Genomic DNA, 18,876 nt, shown 5'->3' with positions numbered 1-18,876 from the left:
CGTGGTGATCAACGTTTTCGTACAAAGCGGCGACTACGACGGCGCCCCTCCAGAAGCAATAAACCCGTTTCGGGTCCGGTTTCTGACAACAAAAGCCGTCCACCGAAAACGATGGAGGGCAAATAAAAATTTTCACCTCGACGGCTCACAGTCGTAAATAACGAGATTTTCACCCGACAGTACCAGTACTAGCAACCCCACCACCAAAACTACCTCAATGTTCCAAAGATCCGCTTTCCTATTGCACCAACACAATATTTATTTTATTTTTTAAGGATTTTATTTCGTACTATTCCATAAATACTAATAAAGGGAGTATTAGATCTAGTGTTAGTCCTAGTTTCTAGTCAAATTTATGAAAATTAGTACCTTAATATCAATAATGTATATCAAAATTTTTTTAGTCATGTATTTTTAAATGCACTATGTAACAATAACATGTTTTATAACTTCCCTATTATACGCAAAACTGACCACTCCCTTGGGGTATTCAAACCAGTACTAAACCAATTTTCCCCTAACTTCATACTAAACTACAGTTATACTAAACTCGTTAATTAAGAACGTGTATTAAAGTTAGTGGAAACTTCGCTTTGACTGCTTATAACGTAATAATTGCCGGTTTATATAGGTTAAGAACATTTCAAGACTGAAATGAAACCGATTAACGAACGAGATTAAAAGTGGTACGTACAATATCGTTCTATTTTTAACTCGATTCAAAATCGGTTTAGATATAAGAAGGAGGTCATCGGAAAGATCCAAGATCAGACGCGTATATGATTTACGTGGCTTTTGTTTTCCGCTTCAGCTCCCGGTGTTTTGTTTTTAATCCCCGAGGGACCATGAAACCGGGGCGTTTGAACGAGTTTTCCGCCGCTAAAAGCCTCAACTTTCAGAACGCGATCGGAATACGAGAGATGCATAAAACGACGCCTCAGCCTTCGCGACGCCCTCGGCGTCGTCATAATATTTTCCGCATGTCATTCGTCTCTCCATCGAAAATAAAGTTACCTTCGTTTTCTTTTTTTTTTATTTTTAACCTACATTTTGCATGTATAACATGTTTTGCTGACGAGCATTTGAAAATATTCAGTTTCATTTCTCATATTTCACAATATATATTTTTAAATGCAATTAAGGCTAAGACATTTAGACACTTGATATGGAAAGTCTTGGTGCATAGTTTAAAAAGTAGAATATATTGTAAAAGATGACATCCTTCAATTTTGTCGTAACCGATTACCATTACCGATCATATTTGCAGGATTGAAGGATGACATGACGACGACGACGAGACCTTTTACGCTTTCCTTTGTGAAAAGACGACGCGGATTTGGGTGCGTTTGCAAGGCAAATTTCGTATGGAGAACCTCGTCACCGACCTCTTTTATCCCCATCCCCTAGCGTTTTGTTCGCCATCTGCACGTCTAGGCTTTCCTCACAAGAGAGGTGCAATTTCGACCCCATTATCTACCGCCATCCAAACGGTAGAATGGCAGAAGAGAAACCCAACTTATTTGATGGCATTAGTAAAACTTTGTCTATCCCTTTCTCTAAATCTGTCTTTCTCTCATACTGAATGATGATTTAATAAGATACAAACAATAGAGTTTTGCATGGATTTAAAATTAACCGAATAGGAAAGATTTCAACAACTGTGGTGACTGACTAAGTATTCCCAAGACGATCACTCGGCGTAAGATAAGAAAGTTTCAATGTGTGCCACTTGTTCCTCACATTCGGTGCAGTTAATATAGACGCGAACTTGTCCCTGTGCCATTCTAATGTAGATAAGTGGTTGGCGTAAAGACGCCAAAACTTAGTAAACTTTGTCGCCAAACTATTCCCCGACCAGAGACATAAATTAATACACGATAAATTCGAACAATCTAGGTGAGTTCGCAAGCACGGAATTGTTACTCGGCCACAATCGATCGTCAAAACCGTTGGATGGCTCTCGGTGAAATACGGCGATAATGAGGCTGTTTTTCCTCGATTAACGCTTTCGTAATTATTCCCGGAGATAGATCGCCATCCCTTCGGGCACCGCGATAGTTATTATTACAATCGGCACGAGTTGGTTTCCCTTTGAAAATTATTACTTAATTTAGAGAGAAAATTACTCGAAGAATTCTGACAATTCACAACTAGATAGAAAATGTTCATCCATCATAGTTACTCCGGTATTAACTTCTAACTCAATTCGCTTCAGAAAAATACCCCGGAATTATAATTTCAGACAGATAGTAAATTCAATCTGAATCCCCATAGGATGATAGTGTAATAAAAATCGTGAAAAGTCGTAAATTTATAATAATGGATGGATTCAGTTTCGTGTTTAAAATAATTTCGTCTTAAAATTTTGATTTAAAAATTGATATATTCGTTAGAGGAGAAATATTAAATGATAATTACAAGATTTTGATGTACATAAAATCTAAAATTCGATAAACTGATTGTGTTCTGATCGTGGCAGTCTTTAGAGTCCAAATCACAGCTTCATATAACAACACCGACCAGATATAACCTTTCATCATTCTTTAATGTAATTTTAGGTTTAAGTTGTCATTACAGAAGAATGATTTCATTCTTAGAAATGTTATACGAGCTGTTTTATTTCTGCAGTTCATCTCTTTATCTGGATCTAGTTGTTCCGTGATGTAGTCTATCACTGCTTTCAGTTTCCAATACAAGTTCTTGAAATCATCGATAATTTGGTGGTCGTGGCAAGAGAGGCGGTTTAGATGAAGGAGATGATAAGGTCGCTGGAGCGATATTTTAAAGCGAAGGGGTTGGAGGTAAACGTCGAGAAGACAAAGATCTTCAAAGTTCTAGATCTAGTGTTACTTCTAGTTTTACACTAGCACTATCAAAAGACCTAGAACTAGAATCATACGGGTTTAGCCGTCTTGAAAGCCGTGCGGCTAAACCCGAATGTTTCTAGTTGTAGGTCTAGTGTTAGTTCTAGTTTTACTTCAATAAAAATATGCAACATAGTGATATCTTATGTTAACTAGCGCTACCTACCACTGTCACCACTGTCTAGTGTTAGTTCCTAGTTTTAATTGTTATTCAGCGTTAGATTGTGGTTTATTTTTATTGAACGAAAAATAGAACTAACACTAGAACTAGAAACATTCGGGTTTTGCTTACCTTTTTGCAAGCAAAACTTTTCTTTTGCAAAACTACTATTAAGCTATGTTACATTTAATGTGTGACAGTGCTAGTGCATAGTAGTTTCGTAACTATGATTACTACATTCATATATTGCGAGTTATATGAAATTCGTTTCTAAATATATGTATGCTTTTATTAAAATTTAATCTTTACATGCAAATAATTGAATACAATTTGATTACAATAATCTTAAAATATGACAAACCCATCATTATCATATTACAATTTTTAAGACTCCTCGCAATTTTATGCCACTGAGTTGGCAATGTGTGAGGGTGGACTATATTCTGATATTCGGTCCTTTTCGCGGCTATTCGCATAGCCTGGGGCTCAAGAGGACGCTTTTATCTGCTGAGGAACCTTCTTATAAACTGGAAATCCCTCCACCTTCTCACACGGAGATACCCGGGATTCTATCGAAGATCTATAACGGACATCCGCGCGTTCAAGAGATGGATCAGATTTACTCGCGTTTTATTCCGTAGTTTGGATTTTATTGGCACAGTTAAACTGGCGACGATGTCGAGGCGTCGCAAACGGGGACTTAACGAAGGTTCTTATTTTGAAAATGGGGGGATATGTTTTTAAGTTAATGAGGACAATAAAATTTCGTTTTTCGTTGGAATCTAAAAATTTTCTTTTATAACAATATACACCACTTAGTTTTTTTCGTTTTTCCTTTACTTTTTCTTTCTTTTTTCTGTGGTAATGTACGGCCACAATCGACAACGAATTACCGCCCAGGTTTTACCTCGATTTCGAACAATTGATTCCACCCCTGCCTACAATCCTGGAACCCCCAACCCAACCCCGGATGTCTTTTACCTTAATCGAACCGCTGTCGTCTTAAGGGAAAATTGGATAAAGGGCCCTTATTTGTTGCCGCAATCTTCGCGCTCAAAGGACAAAGGGTGTTGTTCATGGTACGATCAAACGTTAGTTCTAGATCCTCGCTTGAGGCTATATCTATATTCCGATTTTCATGCAGATTATAACCTATTTCCAACCTACACAATTCTCCATGTAACTAAATGATCTTAAAAAACTTTTAATACAACGAGATTTAACTGGAATAAACAAAAATTGTTTTTAATTAACTTTCTTTCAATTCTAAATTTGATAAAGCTACCTAATCTAACAACCACAAAAAGGTCAATTCGAGTAGTGATACATAACCTACTTCGACGTTCCAAACAAACTACATCCGACGACGCGATGTATCTCCTGGCGATGGTGTCGCAAACTTTTCAACCTTCCACAGTGATAAATCACGACCTGTCCATTTTCGAACGGGCGGAAATATTAATCCGCCACCCCTCAAAAAAGAAATAAAAAACCAACTTTTCGCAAATATTTACGACGCCAACATGTACCAATTTAAAACATAGTTTTTTTTTTTAATTTTAGGTTTCTGTTTCTAACGCAAGAAAAGTTACTCTACTTTCCGTAGGACGACCTCTATCGGGAACGTTTCAGTGTGAAGTTTCAGCGGATGCTCCACTTTTCCATACCGAAATGAAAGCTGCAGAAATGACAGTTGCAGGTAAGGTTTCATGCATTTAATATTTTTATTAGCATATTAATGTCTCGATTTAGACCGGACATCTATCATATCAGAGAGCCTCCTTTTGGTAGCGGTAAATTTTTCGAACATGACATCCGCTATAAGAAAGAGGATACGGTGTGGGGGTGGTGCTCGTCTCCGCGAACTCAACCATTTGCAAGTCAAATTAAACAACACTTTTCTTAGGACCGGGGAACCCCGCGTGTCGACGCCCGACATCTGCATAACAATTTTGCATTACAAATTTTCCCGCCCTCGGCAACGACGGCGTTTTTTTAAAAATGTCGCGCCATTTATTACATGGACTATGAAGTTGAGGGAGGGTCGAAGACACCAAGCTTCTTTGCTCAGGGGTTGATTAAAAATTTCACTGCGATTTTTTAATTATTCCAACCCAATTAATAAGCACTTAAAAATTCTAGAATAATTACCATGAAGGTGAGCGAAATAAAAATCAATGACTTTTATTTATAAGATTCTGATTCTGATTTATTTCGTATCTTTATTTATTTATTTTTATCAACATCAAATACGATACTAAAAATATGAATGAGAGGCAATTTCATAAAATCAAAGCGATAAATTTCAATTGAAAAATAAATGCCATGTGACTGACTGGCGTTGAATATTTTATGACGACGTGTGGTCCAATTTTTCGACGGAAACGTTAGCCTCGTCCCTAGGGATTGTGAATTTTTCCCGAAAAGCCGTCCTGTCTGGAAAACTATAGACTTTGAGAGTAACCGTAGTGCGGAAAATCGAACAATTTGGCGTTTGTAATACGACGCCTTCGCGGACCATCAATATTTTATAGTTATAGATTATTTTCCAACGGCTCCCCGACAATAGACTTGAAGCGTCACCATTAAGCCCGAAGCCATTTCGTATAAATTGCCCAGACGATGAGCTTAAGTACTAATTGCGTCTCTTGTATAAATAGAGCAGTTTCATTTCACTTAAAAATCACTTAGCTTATTACTTTTTTTTATTATTTGTTATAGTTAAAAAAAATGATAATAAAGCGTTTGTTAAAGAAATAACGCCTCCGTTTATGGGATCTTTTAACGTTCGTCTTCTTTACTTTACGACCAAAACCGAGCTATAAACGGATTTTTATGAATTCAAAACAAGTCAAGATATTATCCCGGTTATTATTCTATATGGCGGTTTTCGAAAATATTATACTGAACGTCGTTCGAACAAAGGAAAAATCCGTAGAATACGTATTTGGATTTCCTCCGATGGGAGATTCACTCTGGCGTGCTGCTGGTAGATATCAAGAACAAAGGTCTCGGACATATTTTACGCATCGCGGGGGCTATTTGTCCTTTGCAGTTGTGGATGGCGTTAAATGGAGAGGCACCGGAGTGATTGTGACCTCCCTGAAGCGCCGCTGGGCAGGACGAAGTTCGCTTGAATTTACGATGAGCTCCAACATCGAGTCGTGCATACTATATTTAGTACGGTGATATAGTGGTGTACATTTTTATAAGATTTTTCGAAATATTACCATGGATAATTTTTTTTAGGTGATATTTGATGAAAAAATGTATGAACATACTAATGTACATACTAAAATACATACTAAATCTATATATATATATGACTATGAAATATGTTTGGAAAGGCACAATGAATGACACTTCGATTCTGTGATGTAGTGACAACTTTTCTACATCGCCAAATTTGTTTATTTACCTAAATCGTGATACATATACGTAAGATGTCTACTATTAGAAAATCTTAAGGCCAAAACTATAAGCGTCGCGATCCGCACTGTTTGATTTTCAATTCAACTCGATTCAACTCGTGGATTTTGAGTTTGATAGTTGTGCAATAATGACTGGAAAAGAATCGATCGTGCAAGTAAGAATTGAAATAAAGCAGCCTTTGAAGATATTGCTACGAATCCAGAGTGTAACGCACCTAGAAGAACACCTGGTCATCAGCTACCGTTAATAGCCTTCTGATGAACTTAAAGTGGCCAAAGTGGTCCCTGTTTTCAAATCGGATAATCCAGATGATTATAAAAACTATAGACCTATTTCTATACTTCCTGTTTTTTCAAAAATCTTTGAATCTTTATTAAAAAGCAGATTTATTGAGTATATGAAAAGTAACAAATTATTTAATGAACCTCAGCACGGTTACCGGGGACAAAAGTCTACCACTTCAGCTCTAACTAGTTTGGTTGATGCTGTGGCACGTGCGTTTGACGAGAAGAAGGTTGTTTAATTATTATGTTGTGACTTGTCAAAGGCTTTTGATTGCGTCCAACATGAAATTCTGTTGAATAAACTGGAACATTATGGTATAAGAGGTCTACCAAATCAAATGATTCGTACTTAAGTCTGGGCCATTGGGCCCAGAATTGATTTATTATTTACATAAATGATCTTTTGTGCTTACGTCGAAAGATAGAGTTGAACTTGAAAATAAGTCAGAAGTTGTTATAGCCGAAGCTGCGGAATGGTTTGGGGCCAACAGTTTGAAACTTAATGTCGAAAAGACGCAAAAACTACTATTAACATCTAAAATTGAGGGACGGGAGCAAGAACCTATTAAATTCCTGGGGATATATGTTATGTCAAACCTAAGCTGGAACCTTCATGTTGAATATCTTCAAAGATGCCTGGCTGTAGCAATGTTTACGGTCAGGCGCATACGGGCCATAGCTGCATATGAGGTTGCCAAGAGATTCAACGCTTTAAAGGAATCTGAATTTTTCAACCAATGATGTAAAAGCAGTTTAGAACATTGAAGCCGATGAGAACGTATGTCATGTCTATAATGAATGGGCTGACTGAGTGGTCTATGCATGCTAAGTGTTCATCAAGAGAAGATTTTGAAATTTTGCTTCTTGCTTCGCTAAGACATTTTAAATTGAATAATTTGAATGACATCAACTACAATTGAAGTAAAATACTGTTCAATTTATTTTAATTCAAAATTGGATCGAAAACTATAAAAATTACTGAGATAGTGTGAACGTAACGATCTAGGTCAGTCCTCGACATAGTCGAGTTTCTCATTATACACCACCCACCGCAGAGGAGCACTTATATCAAGTTAATGGTACAACAATATGACCAACTAAATAATCTAATTTAATCTAACACATTTCCGTGTATAAATAAAATTAATTTTGTGTTTTATTTGTTGGCTTCGTGTATAAAACCTATCTACCATATGTTAGCGACACAATAAGCGTGCCACAAAAAAAAAAGAATTCCTGTCATTAGTTAACGCGAAAGGGGTTTGTAAGGAATGGTTCGTTTGACGCGGGGAGCTAAAAAGGAAAGACTTTTATTATTTGGCCGATTCGGTTGGGCATTGTTGTTTACTGTCTCCGCTCGTCCTTTTACGACCGGCCGTTTACGACATTTTTACTCCTTTCTATTCTAATGGTCTCGTGAACAAGACAGTGTCTCCACGTGGCGCGATCCCCGAAAGTATAAATCCGACGACGCCGGTTAGTTCGCTATCAGCACCCAGTTTTACGTCCAACTAGGACGATAAAGCTCGGAGGACGTTGATTAATTTGTAAAAATTGTGTTTCTCTTTCTCCATTTTCTAGGTCCTCCTTCAGTTAGTTTTTTAGTGATTTAAAGTGACTTAGTTTCGAGTAAAATCAAACAAGTTGAATAAATGTTTAGATTTTAGAGAGTGTGCTAAACCAAACATCAATCCGGCTTTACAATCGTAAACGTTCGAATAGGTTCTCGTGTTTGCTGGAATAATCTCGAGCATTATTAATGTAAGGAGACGACGACGTCGACTCGGACCGTTCCAAAATTTGCAATGCAGAAGGCGTCTTTGGATCTGCATAAGCAGTCGAGCCCGGGGGTTAGCTCGACGAGCGTCGACGCCGTCGGCAGCAGGAAGAGCACCGTCATTTATTAGGAAGAAATATCCTGTTAATATCCTGTGACGATCAATTCCGTTTATAGGCTATCACCTCGTTCTCGGAAGGCGAAGGCGAAACTAAAGCTGCGTTTAAAACGGTTAACGTCAACGATTAAATAAGAATTAGCTTCCAAAAAAAAGGAGGACAAGGAAGTTGCCACGGAAGGTGCGCGAAAAATAGCGTGGAATAATAAAGGCCGAATGAAGTTTTATTATCTCGTGAGCGGGATAATAAAGTAGGGGAAAAAATTCGCTCGACTTTGACGTCCACACAAAGGAGTTTATAAATCGCTTTTTTCTTTTCGGCGTGAAGAGAGAGGGTAACTCGGGGAGTAGGCATTGTTTTTGTATTAAAAAAGTTTTTTTCTTATTGTTGTTTAGGGCAGGACTTGGAAATTAATCTTTCTTTAGTCCATTTTATTTCCGACTAGTTAGTCCAGCCCAATCGAAATCGACGTAATCTCCTCTTATTGCGGTATTGTGTTTGTTTACCTTGGTTTAACTCGATTTCCAATTCTAAAGGGTAATTAGGCCGTTATTAACTGGGCAAACTAATTAGTTGGACCTGATTAATCGTAGCGGCGTTACATAAAACCGCGCATTGTATCCTACACGTGCATTTACGTTGTAAACCAAACGATCACATCATCTAAACCCATTCCGGTTCATAATCAGTTTTTAACACAAAGGGAATTTATGTTCATGTCATATATTTGTGGATAAAATTAGAAAAAATGATTCGATTGAGTTCGAAAATGAAAAAATTTCTTTATTTCATGGATTTCATTGTAAAAAAAACACAAATAATGACGATCATTAGTCGATTACTTAAACATCAAGACGAACTGGAAAGTCAATGGAAAAACAATGAAAATCAATCAGGATCATCTCGTAAAAGATAGAAGGACGGAAAACAGCCTGAAGTAGACGGAGTGCTCAAAGGATGGTTTTGGAAAGTTATCCAAAGAGGAGTAAATGTCAGCGGACCATATTTAAAATCAAATGTAAAAGAATTGGGGCGGAAATTAGGAATGAAAATTTTATAGCAACGGAAAGTCGGTTTCTCGTTTGAAGGTAAGACATGACGTAAAATTTAAAAAGCGCACAGAAAATACCTTTCTTTTTGTGTGCAGATGAGATTGTAACTCAAAAATTAAAATCTGAAAAAATATCTGATGTGTACAAATTAATAAAGAGATAATTCTGAGATTATGTTGTTTATAATTGACCAATTTTAGTCATCTACATCTCAATTTGAAACATAATCCGCAGTGAATACGAATATGGAAATGCGCCATGTCAATACTCGCTAATTATCTGCATACAGTTGTTCAAACTATTTCGTAACTCTACCGACTAGAAATTTAGTTCTCAATAAGAAAAATGAGCAAATCTAATTAGAAAACAAATTACGGACGAAATGTTAGATTCGAAAACTAAAAGAATTACGTTATTTTTTCGAATCTAATACAATATATTGATTACAGTTGTCAATAGGTTTGTAAGCAGAAACTATTGCTAACCGATTACTTTCTAAAAATATGCTAAATGTGCTGCTTAAATAATTAAGTATGCTACTAAAAAAGAATTAAGATTATACTTTTAGCATATCCAGGGTCTATCCATGACATCAGGATTTTTCGCCTTCTCCACTATCAGACAAATTAGCAGATAATTGCGAAAAGTTACTGCATTTTCTTTAATTTTAAAGATTTTGAACACGTTGAGGATCTAGTAATAATTGATCAGAACGATAAGCAGCGTGAAAATAAAAATGTGTATGACGGGAACGAAATAATGAGGTGAAATAAAATTTTTGATAGTGTATTGGTCCACTTTTAAAACTTGTTTTTGAAGGAGGTTGTAATATGGCATCCAAAACGCCTAACATTATTGTAATAGACGCACGGCATAACCCGGTAGTTTTTAATTTTAGTTTTATTTGTAACAACATCGGCCATGAAAGCCTGTAACTTGTAACACCAATGTATTTTTGTGCGTCCATAACATGCTGTTATAGCAATGATCTTCATGGAGAACGATTAATTTGGAGATTTCCAACATACAAGTTTCTAATAAAAAGTTTCTAACTTAAAACATTTAAGTTGTCATTCCAGTTGTCTTAGATAACCCAATGGCTCTTCTTAGAACATCCAATTTGGAACGATTTCCAACCGATTTAAAATAAATTTTAAATCAATTCTGCGTACAAACTTAATAACAAGATTTTTGTTAACATCAACGTTGATAAACAATGATAAAGAAGTCAGTTCTAAAGTGAACGTGCTACTATGATAGAAAGAGGTGGGAAAAGGAAATTAATATTTGATAGCTTGATAAAAACCGTAATGATGTATGGGGTGGAGATATAGGGATGGAAGGAGCAAGGGCTTTTAGAGGATGTGCAGACCAGGTACTGGTACGGAAGAAATTAATAGGAATACAAGAGAGAAGGACGGCGATAAGGGAAAGTAGGTACAACTTAAAATATGCCGAAATTGTAGCGGAAGGGCTACCAAAGTACCTGAAGATGAAGGGGGATGAAGAAAAGGGCCAATAGATATTGGATGGAGAATGAGAAGGGGGGTGCAGACTATGTGGGGAAGGCTGGGAGTCTTTACACCATCTGCTGGTGAAGTGCAGTGAGTTGAGGGAAAAGGAGGTGGTGGCAGCGAGGAGACGTAGGGTGACAGGGAGAGGCTGGTTAAAGGAATAAGCATTATATAACCTATAAGTATTGTACTTAGTATAAATTGTAACCTTCTAGGAAACAAATTATTATTATTACAAATGATACAATTTGTAGCAGACAGTTGTAAAAAATTCTTTCTCCAACTGATGATGTAGATCACGAATCAACAACGTTGAGGATTTTTGAAATAGATGAAGTACAATGAAACAGAAAAACTACATACATAGGTTAACAGTACATATTAGTGTCCAGATTACCCTGAACATATAATTATTTTTTGTAATTCGCGACGGTAATGGAAGCTATAACAGTACTCAAACGGTTCTGCAATGAGACTCCTTACAGCATCCGATGCTGTAATGAGATTTTAGTAATATTTTATAGAACCAGCTCAAGTTGGTGACATCGGGTCATTAATTTTTTTAGTTGTCAATGTGACAATTTTTGTCTATGTTCTTAGCATCGAATACAAGGTCCATAATAATGAGGACATTGAAATCTGAACAATTTCTCTTATTTTTGAGGTGTACATGACACATCTTTTTCAGGTGAATACATTTTGTGTTTTGACAGTTTCAAATTGTCAATTCTAATTTCTATTTTCAAGTGTTACGGTGTTACCAACTGCTACATACCTATTTCCCTACATTGTCAAAATTTATTTTATTTTTGTTAAAAAAAAAAGATAAAAACGCGAATTACAAAAAATAGCATAAACACGTTTCATAAGACTTAAAGCACTCATTCATTAAAAAACTCGTGACTTCGTCACTCGTTTTTCAACTTAAATTCGTGCATTTCAAGCGTGTCTTACAAAACTTGTTTTTTAATATACTATTAAATAATATTCATATTTTGAACAGTTGTCTAACTAGTTTTTTATCTATCGAAGATTTTCAATCACATTTTTCACTGTGTTAAGCACAAATACGTCAATCAAATATCAAACTCTATATGTTTTAAAATTGAAAATCCTATTGGGAATTGAATTGTATTCAGTCAGTCAGTTCAGTAACGCTTCGTTGCGGACCGACTCGTTTTCACGTAAAATAAAGGGTGGTTCTCGTTGGAAAAAGTCGCACCGAATAAATTAAGGCTGCGCCTCGAGGGGGTAGACCATTAACAAGCGGGGATTAAAGTATTTTAAAACAATTACAAGCTCCGCCCCGGGCGAACCGAAAACCTCGCGGAGCCGCGTCGCGGGCACTTTTCTACGTGACAAAATTTATGCGCGAGTTCCATTCGGAATTCGTTCTTTTTTACAGTTTTTTTTTGATGCCCGTAGCGTTAGCTCGTTCCCGGTTTACCGCATTTATTTTATGTTTAATCCCTCAAAGGATGGTCAGCTTTGAACCATATCCAACACAAAGCGTCCGGTCTATAAACAACCACAAAAATACAAATATTGACAACGTTTTGATGTTTTTTTCTTATGAAATCTCTTTATGAAAATGTTCTAGTTCTGTAAAAATTAAGGCTGTATTCTTATGGTATTTTAACGGTTTAATAAACCCTTCCTCGGCCGCCATTCTCCGACCCCCTTTTTCTGGTGTGAGAGACAAATCACTTCGTCCGCACCACCCGGCGGCGGACGGCGGTTTTTCACCCCAGCCGCTTCTTTGGCGGCACGTTCCGTAGGGGACAGTTGGCACGCGTCCGCTTGTAATGTTCATTTCCGAGGTCCGTTTCAAACCTATTTATCAGCACAAGCGACCTCTTTTTTCTACTTCTTTCTTAGAAGCCAATTTCTTAAATTTTCAGCATTTTGTTATTGTTCCAGTTGTTCCTGATGGTGTTCCCAACGTTGCTGTTGATCGAGCTGGTTTGGAACGTGGTGGGCCTCTTATTGCTGAATGTATAGCACCACCAGCTTATCCATCACCAAATCTTACGTGGTATGTCAACGATCAAAGGGTAAGTTAAATTGAAGAAATGGGGATTTAAATGATTTTTTTGTTCACGTATTAATCAAAGAATTCGTGTTAAATTCGTTGAGGTTATCGTAGGACTATAAAACCTTCTCGATTCAACCCGTTTAGAATTTTAACGAGTTGGGTTAGCGAGAATGAATCCGCTCTTATTCTGGGGAATTCGTTTCCGGGTCGAGGGCTCGTGGGAAGTGGTTGAAGACAATTCGAGTCGTATATCCATAATGCATCCGGTCGTCGACGACTGCCGGTAGCGACTCTCCACGCTAATCATTGATTCAATTATTGTCGAAGTTCATAATTGGAAGCCGACAACAAACGGCCGCACCTGTCCGGATCGTCTTTGTTCGCGGGTTGCGCTCTCGTCCCTTAATTGGAAAGCCAGTTTTAGTGCTTCGTTATGACTTCCATCACACATCTACAACCTCCCCTTTTGGACAAGTGGAAGTCTGCAAGGTGTGATCCGGATTTTCGGGAATGTACGACCACCACCCTCGCTGCCTTTGAGTGGTTATAACCAATTGAGAATAGTTGTGGAATTTGTATAACTAAATTTATCAAAAGTTTAAATTGATCTGACAACTAAAATATATTCTAAACTAAGTTTTTATTTTATTATTTAAAATATGAACTGTACTAATTAATTCGAGTAATAATTACAGAAACTAATAACACGGTGTGCTGAGAGAGAGGCAGAATTTCGATAAGCTTACTGATATGAACAATTTCACAGTTAGTTCCGCATAGGAGTAACTATTAGCGATGCAGAGTAAGCGGCTAGAAGTTGAACTAGCCGAGGACCCGGAACGAAACGGCAGCAATGAGGAAAGGACGACGGTAAATATTTGAGCGGGGTGCCCATTAGAATCGCGCTGTGCACTCGTACAATTTAAGTTTTCTTAGGGCGACCTAATTGCCCCCCCTTGAAACAAACAACTGCAGCAGAGCCCCCTCGGACTACCACCCCAGGTTCCGCTTCAAGACCCAGGATTCCGCATAAATCAATTAGAGAAACAATTACGGCAACGGAATTAAAATTGAACGAATTTACAACAAATTAAATTTAACGAGTAACTTTGGAATTTCAATAAAGTGTTTTGTGTGGCAAAAATACTGTTATTGACGTTGATAAAAAGATGTTACCTAATATTACTTAATAGTTGGATCACTACTTATAAACTCAGGAAATTGATAAAACTTCCCTTCTTGTTTTCCTCAACGACTTTGCTTTGACGTATTTTTTTTTTTTGTATCGGATCGGAAAGTTGAAAATATTAAAAGTTACTATTGTGTATCTAAAGTTGCGTTGTTTAAGAAAAGAACTTGTTTTCAAGTGACGAAGCGAAATTCATATTTTTCGGTGATCTGAGAAATACCTTGTTAATTTTTTCCAATGTGCATTAGAATGATGAACCTCAGCCGCAAGTGACTTCTTTTTAAAGAGGCTTAATTTAAAGATAAAATGGATTTTTTGCTTGATTCAACCGAAGCAATACAATATCATTTCAATTGTACTGCCTCGGCCTCAAGCACCCTTGGTTTAACTTGCAAGAGTACTCTCTCTGCCGATATTCTCCACAGATATGTCCCAGTCATATCAATCTTTGGGCTTTAATCCACGTTGATACTTCTGGTCCTTCCTGCAGTTCTCTTATCTCGTAGTTCAATGTCCCCATCCTCCCATGTTTGTATCATATTTTGGCCCATATATCCTTTGTAAGATCTTTCTTTCAAACTCTTTGTACAGATTATCGAGTGTCCATGTTTCAGATCCATAGCTTACTACAGGGCCTATCTACGTCTTGTATAGCCTTCCTTTACAGCTTTTGCTTAAAAGTTTGGACGGTAGTAATTTGCCCAGCTCAAAAGCTGTTCTATTCCCTATTAGTATTTGCGCCTTTATTTCACTATCGATGTTGTTACTTTGATTTATGATGTAACCTAGATATTTAAACTCATTCACCATGGTTGTTACCTCCAATCTGGATATTTACTGCTCCCTGTTGAATAAACAACCATGTACTTCCAACCAGAGCTACATCATTCGTATTTCGTACGGGTTCAGTATAATTCCTCGTATGGCCCTTTCCAGGACGCTTCACACCGCGTTTAATTTCAAACTCCTCTGACAGAAATTGTCTATTTTACATTGACTCTTAGTTTCTTCCACTGCAGCTCTTATCAGTTATCGTATCTTTTGTGATACTTGGAACTCTTCCAGCATTTTCCAAATTTCTTATTATTTTGCTCTTTCATAAGCCATTTTACTCGACGTCATCATTTCAAGTATACAACCAGTATCACAGTATTGGTATTGCAATACGCAAATCGCGTATTGTGCGATTTGTACTGTGATATTGGTTGCATACTTGCAATGATGACATTGGGTACGATAATTAATTAACACACTGTATATTCGTGTGTAACTAGTGAATGTCTATCTTAATTCTTAACTATACAACATGTATAATGCTGTTAACAAACTTACTCGTGTTTTGTGATTATATTGAAGTAGGGGAGCTTTTCTCCCTGTACGTGGAAAAGGTAAAGTTATTGACTAAACTCCGGCTGAGGTCGCTAATGCGGTCGGCATAAAAGGCAAATTAATGGTCGTAGTATTTAACCGACGCGAACCGCGCTCTAATCCCGGCAGGATAAAGGACGAATTACGACAATTACTGTCAATTACGTGAGGGCGACAGTGTACCACCGACCCACTAATATACGCACTAATAAGTCCACAACCAAAACCAGGCCCGCAGTTCTACACACGTCGAATCACGCCCACCGTTAATTAATTGATTAGTTTAATCTGTTAATTATAATGGTCCTTAATTACAATCCTCATGTTCATTGGGTCTCTTGTGAACAATCGCGTCAGAGATTACAAACTTGTTTGGAAAAGTGATTTTCTTAAAAAGCAAAATTAAAATGGGTTTGGCGAAATATCGATAACGAAAACGGGAAAAAAGCAAGGACAGGAAAATCCCCCGGGTATTTTTCAATACTTGATTTGATTATGAAAGTCCCCACGACAATACGACTCTCTCTTTCCGTCTTCCCTTGAGCATTGTGAACTTTGCTAACTTTTAGAATTAGCTTCAGCGAAATTTTTTGATTCCGACTTTTAAATGAACTTTGTCGTTTTTAAACTTGGAAAGAGTAAATTTTCGCGATAAATTCACTTCCTCGAAAAATCCGCGCGCCCTATGCATGAGTTGGTATTAATAATGAATAAACCGGGGGGAGTTTGCCCTCCCGCCGCGTTTTCCTCCAGAGAGACCGAGAACCGTTCCTGCAACCTTTAAAAGTCCATTAACTTTCAAAGTACGAAGTAGTGGCTTCTACGTTTCATGCCGGCAAAGAGAGACAGAACGAGAGGATAATGTAAATATTACTTTGAGGGTTGGTGTTCTACTGCGTGTATAAGTAAGATTCACCCCTCCTTTTGCTGCTACGGATACATCCACTTCTCTCCTGCCGGAAGTGGCACGGTTTAATTGTCATTCCGGTCCGGATGTCTGAATACGCGGAAGTTAGACTTGAAATTGTACTTACTCCAACGAAATACGATTAACATCTAGAATAAAAAAAACAAAAGATAAGAATTAATCTCGTTAATAAATCTATCTCTTTTTGTTATTCTTTGGGGGGATGAAATAGAACAAAAACGTAATCTTTCCATTTATTCGTCATCACAAAAACCTTGTGTGGTGTGTATAAAAATAGGAGTATTTCAGAAGTAAATGGTTGTGATACCCAATCAATCCTTCCTTATCGAGTTACTTGGATCGTTGCCCCTTTTTGTCTTTTTCGTTATAGAAGGTGCTGACGGAAGAAGAACCGTCGTCGTCGTCTCCTGATCTCACGATGGATCCCCACGATATATCTCCGTGATTGTTTACTTAAAATATTGAATTTTCTTGGTACACGAAACCCTAGTTTTCGAGAGAAAGAGCTGATATGGAACAAAACCCGAGGATTTTCTTAATCCTAGCCTATGTTCTATAAGTTACTCAATTTAAACTTTAAAAATTGTATTATGTTGAGATTGCAGAACTTGTAAATAAACATATTATTCGTATTCTTAACTCAAACCTTTAAACGTTAAAGATCTTTTATAATATAATTATTAAATAAAATAAAATAATTTTTACAAACTTTTGTGTTAATGGGTAAGAAAATTCATAAAACTTTGTTATCCCCTATTATAATCACGATGAGAAAATCCGTTTTAATGTAACGTCCTTTATGGTTAAAACTTTGTATGAAATTAAAACTATTTCTCCTAATCGCATAATTCCTCCTCTTGAAAGTTAAAAGTCAGTCGACGAGTCTTAAGAAGAGATAACTGGGATGGCATCAGACTGGCGGCGAAGCATAAAACGTAACATCTTTTAGTCGTTCAAAAAGTAGTATTTATTAACGTCATTCTGTCGTCTCACGACGACATCTTTTTACGTGTTTCTTTTTTGTTATCTTGATGTCGATCTATCGAAAGTACGTTATCCGGGTAGACGCAAAAATATGTCGCCGTCATCCGGAAGAGAGTGTGGAAAAACGCCGTGCAAAGGGCCATCAGCGTCATCGCAGCGGATGATTTATCGCCGGTAGAAGAGCTGTAAAAGCTCGCGGGCGTTTTCTTTTTCCGTTTATACATTTTTGGAATAATCGCAGGACGCGACATACATCAAACGTAATCCTCTTGTGCACAAGCCCAACCCTTCTTCTTCATTTTCCACTAAAATAAATCATAGACTTTTCTTCTCAGCCCTGACGGTTACATTAGGAAATTACCAGCCGAACGTATAAGATGAAAATGGAAATGGAAACTGTGGAGGTCGGAATAGGAAGTTGTGGTTGAAAAAGTTAACGCTACTACTCGAGAACCAAAAGCGGATTTACTTTATTGGGTTTCAGGCACGGAAAATTTGAATTACGTGTCGCTCTCGAGGCTGTACATGGGTGAAAAATTGGACTGCATCCTTACTCTTTTTTAAAAGTAGCAGCACCACGCTTTTCCTGCCATCCATGATTTGTTGTATGGTGGGAAAGTAAATTTTCTTGATTCATAAATCTCTTTTCACGTCTCAGGTGTTTCAGAGTCTTTAGAAACTATTTAAAAACAAAAACAACTAAAAAGATTGATAATATTTACACTTAAAAATATTCGGGTGAGTTCGTTCAAATAACTCCGATACATTAACAGATGGAAAGTGGCAATTTCGTTAACCTTTCATCATTTAGGATGGTGGTCTCTTTTATTGCGAAATTTTCAACTGTCGAAAATTGCCCTGCGGACGCGACATTTAACCCTTTCGCTCCGATTGGCAAATTATACCACGTTCTCGGTCGACTGAAACGCAGTCGTAAAAAGGAACGAGGAAGAAGAGAAAAAAACTTCGTTCTGGGTGCTTTTGCGAAAAGTTCGAACGAAACCTTTTCCGGCTACCAGTATATTAAAAAAATAAACGACTAGAAATACGCTATGTTGTTTATGAAATACAGTTTTGGTTCAAATTTGTACTTTTTCGATGAAAAATTGTGGGTATTTTCGTATATTACCGGTTTGAAGGGTTATTTAGTGGCTCGTATTTATGCAAATT

General features: G+C 37.2%; 1 protein-coding gene across 3 annotated transcripts in view; it reads left to right on the top strand.

The window, feature by feature from the left end:
* Window positions 1-18,876, top strand: part of LOC111422796 (uncharacterized) — a 116,440-nt gene that overhangs the window by 84,320 nt on the left and 13,244 nt on the right. For all 3 annotated transcript variants that reach the window (XM_071197832.1, XM_023056032.2, XM_071197831.1), the window contains 2 exons: window positions 4,588-4,723; window positions 13,123-13,256. In XM_071197832.1, coding sequence (XP_071053933.1) covers window positions 4,588-4,723; window positions 13,123-13,256 — 270 coding nt within the window. The remainder of the gene's footprint in view (window positions 1-4,587; window positions 4,724-13,122; window positions 13,257-18,876) is intronic.

Source organism: Onthophagus taurus, chromosome 7 (assembly GCF_036711975.1).
Source record: "Onthophagus taurus isolate NC chromosome 7, IU_Otau_3.0, whole genome shotgun sequence".
In the NCBI taxonomy this organism is placed as follows: domain Eukaryota; kingdom Metazoa; phylum Arthropoda; class Insecta; order Coleoptera; family Scarabaeidae; genus Onthophagus; species Onthophagus taurus.
Note: the sequence above shows the minus strand (reverse complement) of the source record. Positions and strands in the feature narration are given on the sequence as shown.